Here is a 12674-nt window from a genome sequence, read left to right as displayed (position 1 = left end):
ATTCTGTTACAATCTACTCTACCATTTGTATAATGACTCCTGACATTTTACCTTTTGTTTTGTAAAAGATTATTGTCTGTCATAGGAAAAAAAAAGAAAAAAAAAGATGATATTTTGGTTGTGATAGTGATCTAACTGAAAAGATGTTATTAATTAAATCTTGTACACAGTTATACCTGAAAACTCACTGACAACTCTTGGGGGAAGGCACATTACTGGAAGACCATTGTTATTTAGGTCTCTGAGGCAACACAGAGGCTCTAATAAAGCCTACATACATTCCTGTGAGTTAGGCTACTATTCAGCATTTGTGGGGAATAGTTCAACTTTGGCCTTTAATAGTTACTGGCCTGGCTCAGTGTGGTTCATGACTCCAGGGACCACTATGAAGGAACATTTGCTTCAGCTCAGTAGATGAGTTTGCAAACACACAGGGAGCAGAGCTGAGAAGTCACTTTCCTCACAGAACACAACACAAGGTTCTGGTTTCCTACCTAGGCTGAGCTTTGAGCCAAAAGGAAGAGAGCAAAAACATTTTACCAGAGCTGGAATTTTCATTTTCTGTTTCTCGTTCGTGTAATTTTTTGTCATCATCAGATTACAGAGAAAATACTCCTTCAGGGGATAAATAAGTAGAAATTGCTACAAAATTCCAATTGCCTATAGTGAGAGCTTTGACCAAGTCCCTTAACTAGCAGCAAGTTTCTTTTCACAGAAGTTATAGTGGCAGTTCTTTTCATGTTAAAACTATACTATATATATACACTATATATATATATAACATATATATGTATATGTACTTCTGAGGAGAGAGAAGGTCCACCTCACAAACGTAGAGAAGAATTTTCTTATATTATTTTAATAAGCATTATTTTTTCAGCATTTTCATTGTAGTGCCCATATACTTACACGGAATAAGGAATTTCATCAAGAAAGACGTTTTGAAAGTTCTTACTTACCTTAGTGACACAGGAACACAGGGAATTGAATCTTCTTAATGTGCTCTTTGAGCTGGGGCTGGGGCTTCTGAGTACTCTGAAGGTAAATGTGATGTGACTAGTGATCAAATTGCTTCATAAGGAAAAGTTCCTCACAGTCAGGGCAGCTGCTTAAAATGCAACATAAACAAACAGGGTCTGTGTCAATATTTTGACTCTGTGTAAACAATTCAAGCGGTATCACTCTGGAGTTAATGACACATAATGCTGTACAAAATGCTCTGAAAGGGTTTTAGTGAATTAATCTGCCTTTGCGCTCTGGAAGAAAATTGGTCTCTGCAGTGGAAAAATGTTAACTTCAGTGCTCCTGTTAAATATGATCCTAACTAGGTCTGGAGCTTCCATAAAGCATCCTGGAAAAGGGCTTCACTACTACCAGGTAAACGGGAAAAGAATGATTTTCAGACCTTGCACTGTCTTACTTCCTTTCACAGAGCATCAGAAATTGGTCAGATTGATAGACTGGAATATATGATTTTGTCTGAGTAAGTATAAATGAAATATTTCTTACAACTCTTACAACATCTCCAGGCAAACACTCTTTCTCCTTTTTGCAACATCATGAGTTTGAGCTGGAAAGGACATTGATCAGTGTTTTACAACCCTGTTAATAAAACTAAGGGAAAGCAATCTGTACATAGGAGTTTATTTAGATGCCCACAAATTTTAAATCATTCCCCTTTATATCTCAGCCCACTGGATATCCTATCCAACTGAATTACCATTGGGTTTTACAATGTGATATACAAAATGAGCTGACATTATGATTTACAAACATCCTTTGAGTATCATATAAAACACAACTCTTTCCCTTATTATACAATCATCAGGGCAATGCAAATAGAATCAACACATTATTAGCTGAAAATGATGGGGCATTTTAAGAAAATAAATTTAACTCTACCACACAAACCTGTTAACTAAAACAAAACCCATTTAAAAAATGGGAATAAAGTTGTCTGAATGATTAAAGTAATTTCATATTCTTTGCCACTGTCCCCTTATAAACATAATAGTACTTCATTTAAAAGACGACTAATTTTTTCACTGTATAGTCACACTTCATTCTTATTAATCAGTTTCACATTTTCTGCATGAAATTATGAAAAACTCACAAATGTAGACTTTCCAAACTGTAGCCACTATACTTATTTTTGCAATCTTTTCCATACACTCAGTGTGTTTAAGGAAATAAACAGAAAGAAAAAAAACACCACACAATGAGCAGAACAAAACATAACAACACGTTAAGAATGTGACATTTAAGCCATAGATGCATCACCATAGAAATATATTGTTGTTCTAATGTCACAAACTTTCTAGCCTCATGAAAAAAAATAGACATTAGTTGAAGAGAATCTAAACTCTAACCTCGATATGGGGCTAGGAGTTTTACTTTATATTTCTGTCTAAACTTAGGTACTCAACAATGCAGTAAATTTAAAACTAAATATTTCTGAATGTCATAAAATATGAAAAGATAAAAATCTGTTTCTGAGCTGTTAACTGGGTAATGGAAGTCACCAAGCAATAGAAGTTAAGGCCTCCTGTCCTGCATGTCACTGGTACAGGGGCCTCTGCACTTTGTCACTGTGGGAGCAGTAACTGAGCATGACAGACATCATTATTACTGCAAACACAAAAAAAGGAAAGACTCTGAACTCATCAATGATGCTACAAATGCAAGCAAATTCTACCCTAGTCAACTTAAATTACATCATCTTAAGGGTCTCTGTTGTATCACTGTATAATCCAGAGGAACTATACTCAATGGAATACTGGTAATGACCGGTGATTCTTTCCTGAATCTGTATTGAATTGGCAATGGAATGTGGTTTTAGTTCCATTTCTCACTATAGGAGTCTTGCTGCTCTGCACATTTGGAGAAGAAAGTGCTTTTTCTGCCATTTCATTAAGTTCATGGCATTTAATTTTATAATTTTTCTAAGACAGACTTATTTTGACTACTTCCATTCTGTCCATACCTTTGAATGCTTTAAAATGTTGGACAGCTGTGAAATATAAGTACTATGCAATTTGACTGTACATACATACATATTTTCATAAATACATCTAACAGGGACCTTGGAACTAAGTATGTGATATCATGGGACAAAAATCACGACAGGCTGCCTTATTTGTAAAATCTAGATTCAAAGTAAGAAGAGCTGAATTCTATCAATGTTGTCAGTACACAAATTAAAACAAAAGTACAGCATTAGTTTACCCATGAAATAATTTAAACATATTTGCGAATTTCTTGACAGGAAAAGTGTGTAATTTACAACACTGAAAACTTTTAGCAACCATTGACTTCTATGCGCTGTACTGTGAGTCACCCGGACAAGGATGAGCATAGTGATCGGTCCCAAAGGCAACTCCCAAACACCTTCCTCGTTTGGAGACTTTGGTAATTGTCTGTTGTATATAAAATGCCAATGCACACGACTTCCTTTCAGGTGTTAACTCCATCAGTGTTCCTCCCTCAGCACAGTCCAGTCTGACGAGGTCAGTTGTTGTTGAGACACTCTAAATCCACCGAGCAGCAGACGTTCCCATTCTGCACAGACAAACAAGCAGGTGTCAAGTCACAAAGAGCAAAGGGGCTGGTGGCATGCAGAGGTACACATCCACTGCCTACAAAAACCCACTTCCATCACCCCAAGGGTCGCTGTTGCTCCCCAGTGGTGGCTTTTTGAGGAGGCTGACTTGAACAAATAGCACTGAACTGGCCCGGACTACTCAGGAACTAGAAACCTGGATGCGGTCCCCAAAACAAAATAGAGCACAGCAATGGCAACAGAGATGACTGGATTTTTCTCTCATGGAAGAAAGTTAATGGAAAGAGTTTGTGGCAGGAGAGCCTAGCCCTGATAAAACCTAAAATCCAACACAATGCAAGCTATAAACTGCTGGTGCCAGGGTGCTGCCTTGGTGTTGAAGTGTGCTAAGACCATCCTGGCTCACCAGACTTCGAATACACATCCTGCTATTGAAACAGGATTTGACAGATAAGCTAGTCTGTTGGCTTGTAGACCTGTGACTAGCAGTCAATCACTATATACTCTAACAGTCCAGTCCCCCCTCATGCAGTCAGGTTCTTCTGACACAACCCTTCCTGGGGTGTATGTGTGGAGATTCCTCCCTTGGCTGGGGACGCCCTCCAAGGTTACTCCTCCATGTTGAGAGAAAGATCTCCTCACAAGCATTGGTATGGGTGACTCACATCAGATCCCTACTTAATAATTACTTCTTTTTGCTAGCTTTAATATAACTGCTTCAAGAATTGCTTTGTTACTACTTTATGCTATATTATACTCTACTAGTAGATTTTTAGTGTTTATATTGTGCAGTAATAGTTTTGATTAAGATCTTTTGTCTGATCATTTGTATAAAATAAATTATTCATTTTATATAAATATTCTCATCTTGCCAATCATTAAAACCTGCGGGACAAAAGTTGTTCAATCGCACCTCTATAATTCCTTAAATTTAAACCATTAACATAATCCAAGGCTAAAACTGGGTTTATCTGCACATAGACTCCTCTCTGAGAAGGGGTTTATAAAGCAAGGGAATCCTTTCTGTACCTCGAGACTCACCAGCAAGGCTTTGCTTTTTAATAACTTTATCTAAGCCTTCCATGCCCACCTGCGGCAGAGTTTTGATGTGATCCACAAAAGGAAGGTTTCTGTTTGTCTGAAAATAGCAGATAGTTCAGGTTCTTGATTTGTGGCAGATGTGGGGGAGATGGGGACAACACACACACACCATACAGCTTTGGAATGTAATCCTTTGTTAAATATCTTTCTCTAACATCCAGTCATTTATAAAGCTATCTTATGTAATATATCTAATGTAATAAAAAATTACAACCACTAAAAGCCCAAATGAGCCATTTTTTTACCTTTCTTTTTTTTTTTTTTTAAATACAACACAAATCAGCCAAAAAAAAAATAATTTAAAAATGGCAGGAAAGCTACCTTCAATAACTTAAAGCCCTGGAGCAATAGCTTGCTCTCCCACAGTGAAAAGAACATTTTATAAAACTCAAAACAACATTTTCATAATTCTGATATTAGCACAGTGGGGTCATCACCGCACAAAGCCAAGGAGACAGACTGCACTTCTGCATTAGAGGCATTGGATTAAATACATCTTGATGAGATCAGGGAACAGAAACTATGACATTCCCTTCCTGTTACTGTTGAGGGAGTGGCTTCATCTGTGAGCTGCAGTGCCCTTTTACTTGTGGACTTGCTGGTGAAACTTTGATTAGTGTTTCTGCCTCAGCTTACCAGGTCTGTAATACACATGTTCATGAACATCCACATCAGGCAATTATTGAAATGTTAGTCTAGATTCATACTGAGAATGCCTGAAGGGCACTCCAACAGAATGCTGCACTGGGATATTAACATATCCGTGCTCAACGTTTTCAGCAAGGAAAGAATTGTTTTGTTTCCACTCTGCAACACAGAAGAGATGTGGGTTTTTTGTAGGCTCTCGGGTCTCATTTACTTCCCCAAGACTTTAATGTGAGCCTCCAAGGGCAAATTTTGTTTTGTCCCTGAACAAACCCAATTGTTTTTTCCTGAACAAACCTAATTTTGTTCAGGATGTACATTCCCATGACCATTGCACCCGGCCCATCATACCTTGCATTTGCAAGTTGTACAAGGAGATCCCACCATTGTCCATACAGCGCCGCTAAGCCTTGTGATTCCATAGCCATCTGGACAGGTTTTCCTGATGTCATAGGTGATGTTGTCAGCCAGACAGGGGTCACTGACACAGTGGGGACAGCACTCTCCTTCTGAGATAGCCGTGTACTCGCAGTTTAGACTCGGGCACAGAAGAGGCCAACAATCCACCTCTCCTTCCTATAAAAATTAAAGCAAATCTCATTGAATTTGTTGCCATCTATGAGTTACCAAGAAACGTTTTATCCTGTTGAATGGAAGAGTTTTGTTTTGCCAAAATTGCAGCAAACTGAATGGATCAGATCTCAGTTTGGTTGATCATACAAATTCACATTTGAATACTAAGCTGAAGTTCCCTAAATGTAGCAGATTATCATTAGGTTGTTTCTGTTATCATCATAGCATGGGAACTTGAGTTCTCTGGGGATTTTGAAGACAGGGTTAAATACTGGGTTCCAATATTTTCCACAAACTATAATTTTTGCAGTGATTGCCTTGCAGACTCATGAACTCTTTCTACTCCTGGTCACATAAACACCTCTGTGGGATCACAGCAAGCATTTAAATAGAAAATTAACACTGCAGATAGATGTAGGTTAGTATGCTTGACAAGCATCGAACGCCGATCTAACTCGCAGCAGACAATATTGACTCCTAAAGGAATTGCTAGAGCAATACCATTTATGTTCCACTGACTTATTTTATTATTTAGCTTTGTGAAAAAAAACCAAACGAACAACCAAAACCAAAGCAGTTTAGTAGCTAGAGACATTGAGAAGACAGAAACATCAGGTCACTTCTGCAGAGTATTCTGTGTCTAAACTTAACCTGTGAAGGGCTTCAATAACTTGCATTATGCTACTCTGTAAACACTTCAGATGTTGAGAACATCACACACTACACAGGACCTTACAGGTAGCACTGATTTAGAGCGTCACTGTCTTACAGTTCTTTATGTTATCCCCATCATAAAATTAGGTAAAGAACTGTTAGACACAACCTCAATACTTACTCTGTGCATTATGGATAATTATCTTGTAACAGTAACTTAGCTTTGAATGCAATTTCCTTCCTGATGCTCAGACACCTCTTGATTAGTATCATACATAACGACTACGTTATACACACAGCTATAAATGGAAAGCTGATAATTTTAATGAACTTCACTGATGCACTAATTAGTGTATCTGTGGAAAACTTAAAGCTTTAAGGAAACAATCTACAGCGTCTAACGAGAAAATAAGTGTTCTTTATTTTGCTTGTTCTTCTAGTAATTTCAGTTTTCTTTGGCCTTTTTTATTTGGTTAAATTTTTTCTAACTTACAAAGTGGTACTAGCCCTTGGTGTTTCCAGCATTTGCTGAATGGGGAAAAAAAAAAATTAAAAAAAGGATTTCATTTTCCATTTTGCTAAGACAGCCACACCAGCTGATGTAATTAAAAACTCAAACTTCCCCAACCAAATCCATCGCATGAGGAAAAAAAATCTGAAAAAGTAATTTAAAGATCGGACAACCTTATAGAAGTCCTCAAAAGCAGACCAACGCTGTCATTAATATAGTGCCATGGTTTCCAAGCTTTTGTCAAGCTTTTCATTTTGCTCATTAGACCTACTTATTCAGTAGAAAGAGGAAAACTGATGATGTAGCTCTCAGTTCTCTGGGGCTCGTCATCATCCCCAGTCCGAAAAGCAGGTGAAGGAAGAGCCATGCACCTGCTTGCAGGTATGTTTTGCTAAAAGTCATAATCATTATCATTATTGTTATTATTATTATTCCTATCCAAAATGCTTTTCCCATACCAGGCAGCGGCACTGCTGGCAGCTGTAGGTCCAGTTGTCCCCGCTGCGGTAGAGCTTGTGCCCGGTTTGGTCGAGGCACTGGCTGGTGACGCGGGTGTCGCACTCGGGGCAGCAGAACAGGTCAGCGCTGGGGTTCTTGCAGTCACAGGCCGTCCTCCGGCAGAAAATCCTCCCGTCCTGCGAGGACACATTGCCCTGATGTCAACCACAGACTGCCAGACAGCAACCCAGATAAGGTCACGGGCGTACAGAGCAAAGGGCACATCTCTGGCATATCAGGAAATATTAAGTTCTTAGTGTATTCAATGATACCACCGATAAGGGTTGGATCATGCCTGTTGTAATATGACAAATACCAGTATTATCCCAATTTCTGTCAGTGCATGGATCCAATACTGCCTGAATCTGAGAACAGTTTGCCTGTCTCCAGCTAACTGAATTTAAAACGAGTCAGTATCTCAGAAGAAATATAAGGAAGGAATTTCATATCTAATTGGTTTCATCAACAAACTATTCAAGCAGTTGTCACTCTAATACATATAACATTTATTTAGCATTACTTTGACTGAATGTACCGCTATGAAGAAAATAAGTTGGATAAAGGTAGAAAATAAATTGAATAAAGGTGGCCCCTTAAACTTTATCAGAGCAAAATATAACAAAGTCACAGTAGCACTACTTGTTCTTTATTCTGACCTCACATCTGGAACACAGTACACCAGCATAAAGACAAATGGACTCATCATCACCCATTATAATTCAGTTCATGTATTTCAGAGGCCCTGGATTTCATAGGCTTTCCAAAATATGATTCTGCTAAATATTTGCTTACAGCTTTGAATGGCTCATTTTGTTAAAGACCATTGAACAGAACTGTTTGAGATAAGCAGAAGAATTGCTTCTGCATGTAAAGAGAAAAGGATATATTATCTTCACATCAGAGAAAACCAAACTGATTCTAATTTTAGTTATGAAATTTGGATGGACTGTCATGTTTGAAATTACACCCCTTCTTGTAGGTGAGACATCATAGAGAAATGCCACATGCAGGCTGGAAACTGAAGTCACAACTAACAGTGAGGAGATTATGGAAAAGTTCTAACATTAACTCCTTTTGCAGTCATTGCTAGTTATTGGATTACTCCTTACCCAAGCAAAGCATCCACTGCAGCCAATTTAAAGATAGAGCTGTGAGACAAAGGAAGCTATATTCTGCTCTGGGTCACAACTATACAATTCCTAAAACAACTCCATTCATTTCATCGCAGTTTTTCCTATTCTCATCAGAACCTTGCTCTGAGTCTATAAAACTATATCTGATGTCAGAAGGAACCAAATTTCATTGTCAGCAAATACAGGTATACCTTTCAATTCAAGGGAATTAATTTCCTCTGATCCCTTAAAAAAGTGATTTCTAAAAAGAGTGACAGCAGCCCAGGATGGCTTTTCCATAGGCAGACAAAGCAGCCATAACCACAGCATAGAATCACAGAATGGTTTGGGTTGGAAGAGACCTTAAAGATCATCTTGTTCCAATGCCCCTGCCATGGGCAGAGACCCTTCCACTAGACCAGGTTGCTCAGCATGTAGCACTGGGGGTTGATTGCTTATGATTTGATGTAGGGATGTGTGCTTGGCTCTTATTTTAAAGCAAAGCCAGTCTTGGCCACAATGCAACATGTACAAAATTAGCACCAGGGAGTCACAATATCCATGTCAGTCATTGTCACTGTTGCATTTCATCACAGTTTTGAATGGATTAGAATATTGCATGCTATTGTAAGAATAATTTAAACGAGTTCTTAAGCCTAACAAGTAAAGCTGAAGAGAACACAGAATTACAGAAATGTAGAAAACATGCCAGGTTAACATGGATCTGAACTGCTTTTGCCAACTGTAGGGCACACGTTACTAGGCAGGGTTTATTCAGTGTTGTATCAAACTAGGATAAGTAGGGATTCGGTACTAGCAGCTAGATTGCTGCTTTAGCTGTGGGAAGAGGAATAAAAAAGCTTTATTTCCTTACTCAGTAATTTGAGTAAATCATAAGGAAGAATGGCAGTGGCCCATTTCCTTAGCAACAGGTTTGGCCAGGTCCAGACGCACATCCAAAGTCAGCTTATTGCAAGAGCTCTGTCAGGAGCACCCGCTCCAGGCGTGTGGGGTTGTGCCAGGAATCCAGGAACCTTCACCGCCGCAGTCTCTCTCCTCTTCTGCGCTCATCAATAATGGCTAACAATGGCCTGTCTGCTTAGATCCAATTCAGTTTCGAAGCTTTCAGGATTAGTTTTCAGATTTGCCCTTTTGGCTGGTGACAGTGCTGGTAGTTCTGTGCTTCCCTGAGCATCTTTTACGTTGCCTTTACTCTCCATATCTCAGAACACTGACAAAGCCTGGTGAGTTTGCCAGAGAACTTTTGGTAATCATAATACACTGCTACTCTCTTTAGTGTCTAAGCATCTGCGTTTTGTCTACAACCTAATTAGCTCTATACCTTTCAAAAAACCTTTTTATCCCTATACTGCAGTGACATAAAGCCTCTTAGGCTACAACATGCCACGTACATCTTTTCAGCTCTCCAGTAGCCCTGAGAAATATGTAGGAAATTAAAAAATATAGAGAGAAAACTTTATTTTCTTTAGGTGAGTAACAACATATTAATAACATCTCATTACTACCTCTTCCTCCCCACCTTCTTCCCTGCATCAGTTCTACATGCTTCAAAAGCACCAGTGGTATGAACTTTGTTCTTATCAAAGGTAGAACCGACACACAAGGGTGACACACACATGTTAAGGGTGACTCAAGTTTCCACAGGGTCCCAGATCCAGTTTGGAGAGAAATCAGACCTTTCCAAAACCAAACCAGCAAACAGTTCTCATCCTCAGGAACACACATCAGCTCGGCACATCCCCCTGCTCCCAGTGCTGTGTGCATCTCCCAGGCTTTTCTCATACAGGGTTGTCTTAAACAGAGGACAGGCTCAAAAGCCCAGATACAGCCAGAGTTTACAGCCAGGCTTGGCTTTTTTCATGGCAGACTGCAACAGCTCCCCCTCCCCTTCAAATTTCTACCAGCTTTAAATTTGATGCCTTGTTAAATCCACAAGAATTTGGGAAGATGCCTATACAAGACACACCAAATATACTTAAGGTACAAGGTTAATTTATAGTTTTGAGAATTTCTGATTTTGTAAACTTGATATACATTCAGATGAACTAGGATGTTTTGAAGAAACTGGGTCCTGTGAAACACTGAAATACCCTGTGCTTCAATAATGACACTTTGCTTCATTATATAACAGAAACAATATAATATCTTATCTCCCATAGTATCCTACTTCACAAATAACTTTGAAGTTCATTAAGTAAGGTTATGTAAGGTATTTAATTTCCTTTACATCCATTATAAGTTAAACTATTTTCAAGATAGTATCTATGTGTTTCAGCCAATGCACAAAATATATCCACCTGACCTTTCCTAGGGTAACTATAGCAAAAGAAAAGCCCATTTTATTTTAAAACTGAAATGCTGATTTGTCTCCTGGATAAAACAAGTAAATAGGATCATTTCAAAGTTCAAGTAAGTAGTATAAGGAAGGGTTTAGTTACCCTCTACTCTTTTCCTCACTGCAAACTGAGCAGGATGCAAAAGATCAAGCAGGGCCAGGTCTGTGTGCAATTGCATGAAAAGGATAGGCTTGAGAAGTAGCCTGGTGTATTGGCAGCTACCACTTCCAATGTATAAAAATACATTTTAATAAACACCGAGTGAAGACTTTCCAGTCTGCCTGAGATGTGATAGAGGAGGAGCTCTCCCTCTTTTCCCTCTTGAAACAGGCAGCTACTGGAACAAAATTAAATGCAAATGGTAATTCCCAAGATAAAAAGTGAAGAAGATATAAAGGAAGAGTCACAGCAACAAACAGTGTCAGGCTTAGTTTAGACTATCTATGTACTAGTTAATCATGTGTATATTTTCATACACTGATAAGAGCATTCAACACAAGAAACACGTGCAATGGCAAATAAAACAAATTACAAACAATCTGAAATGGGAATACTAATAGTTATAATTCTGCAAAGGCAGATCAGATGTCTTCACATATATTAAACTGTTTATTCTGTTGACTGGAAATCCTTTCATAAGCCTGCCAGTTCCCCAAGATTACCATAAAAGCTTGATATATATTCAGTAGAGTTGTACACTTCAGCTTCTGAAAGGAGGAGTTTTAGGGAGCTTGAGGCTACTTGAAGTAAAAAATATAGCAACTAACAAGAACATATTCCCTACTGAGCCCAATCCAGCAGTGTACTTTGCAGGTTCTATTCATCTGAAGTCTTTATTTTCCCTTCTGCTACACCACTGCAAAACAGAAACGATGAGGCTTTCAGTTTCTTGCAACTTCGAAACACCTCTTCCCCTTTGTCCCCCTTCAAACCCTCTCATGCTTCTCTGGCTCCTAAGCATTGAGACATGGAGACTGAGAGACCAAATCCCATGCTCCATCTTCAGCTTTTCACAGTGGCCAAAATCTAATTTTACTTGCCCTGATGCAGGAGCCTGCAGCGCTCTGCCTATGGACAGCTTTACCCATGCTAGGAATGAATCAGGTCAAAGAGGCCATAAAAGACCAACCACTTCTCAGATTAGGGCATTCTTAAAATTATTCTGATTTCAATGACAGCATTCCTCTGTTAACTGGTGAAAATCAAGAAAGTAGAGCCAAATGTTCTTCTAACTTGGTTACCATAGCCAGAAAAAAACCTGATAATTTCCAGGGAAAAAAAAAACTCAAACCAAACCAAACAAAAAAAACACACTCTCTCTCCTCCCCCTGATCTAAGTCTTAACTCTAAGGTAGATCTACTGATACTAGACCTGGCTTCTCCAAAGGTGCAGAGGGAGCTGCACTGCTCAAATGGGAGAGCTGCCAACACAGCCAAGCTGGGATGAGGAGGAAAACGCTGGCCTTTGCCCTTCTTCACTTGAGGAAATTAAGTGCCTGCTGCTGGATCCTCTAACCTTTGACTCATGTTCAGACCTGTCTTCTCACACAGCTAATTCACATGTATTCCAAGGAAAGGGAAGTAGTACCAACAGGAAGTTGGCTGACAGTACTGAGAGGTGCATATCCTCATCAAAGAGAAATTAAAACCAGTTTTCAGCACTT

At 38.9% G+C, this 12674-nt stretch overlaps 1 protein-coding gene across 4 annotated transcripts in view; it reads right to left on the bottom strand.

Moving 5' to 3' along the window:
* Positions 1-1627: 1627 nt before the first annotated feature.
* NELL1 (neural EGFL like 1) overlaps positions 1628-12674 on the bottom strand; it is a 282212-nt gene continuing 271165 nt past the window's right edge. For all 4 annotated transcript variants that reach the window (XM_017826814.1, XM_017826815.1, XM_017826817.1 and 1 more), the window contains 3 exons: positions 7502-7678; positions 5657-5881; positions 1628-3558 (listed from right to left, as the gene is read on the bottom strand). In XM_017826814.1, the coding sequence (XP_017682303.1) occupies positions 3508-3558; positions 5657-5881; positions 7502-7678 (453 nt within the window). In that variant the 3' untranslated portion in view covers positions 1628-3507. The remainder of the gene's footprint in view (positions 3559-5656; positions 5882-7501; positions 7679-12674) is intronic.

The sequence above is a fragment of the Lepidothrix coronata genome, unplaced genomic scaffold, assembly GCF_001604755.1.
Source record: "Lepidothrix coronata isolate B3197 unplaced genomic scaffold, Lepidothrix_coronata-1.0 Scaffold130, whole genome shotgun sequence".
In the NCBI taxonomy this organism is placed as follows: Eukaryota; Metazoa; Chordata; class Aves; order Passeriformes; family Pipridae; genus Lepidothrix; species Lepidothrix coronata.
This window is presented reverse-complemented; position numbering and strand designations above follow the sequence as displayed.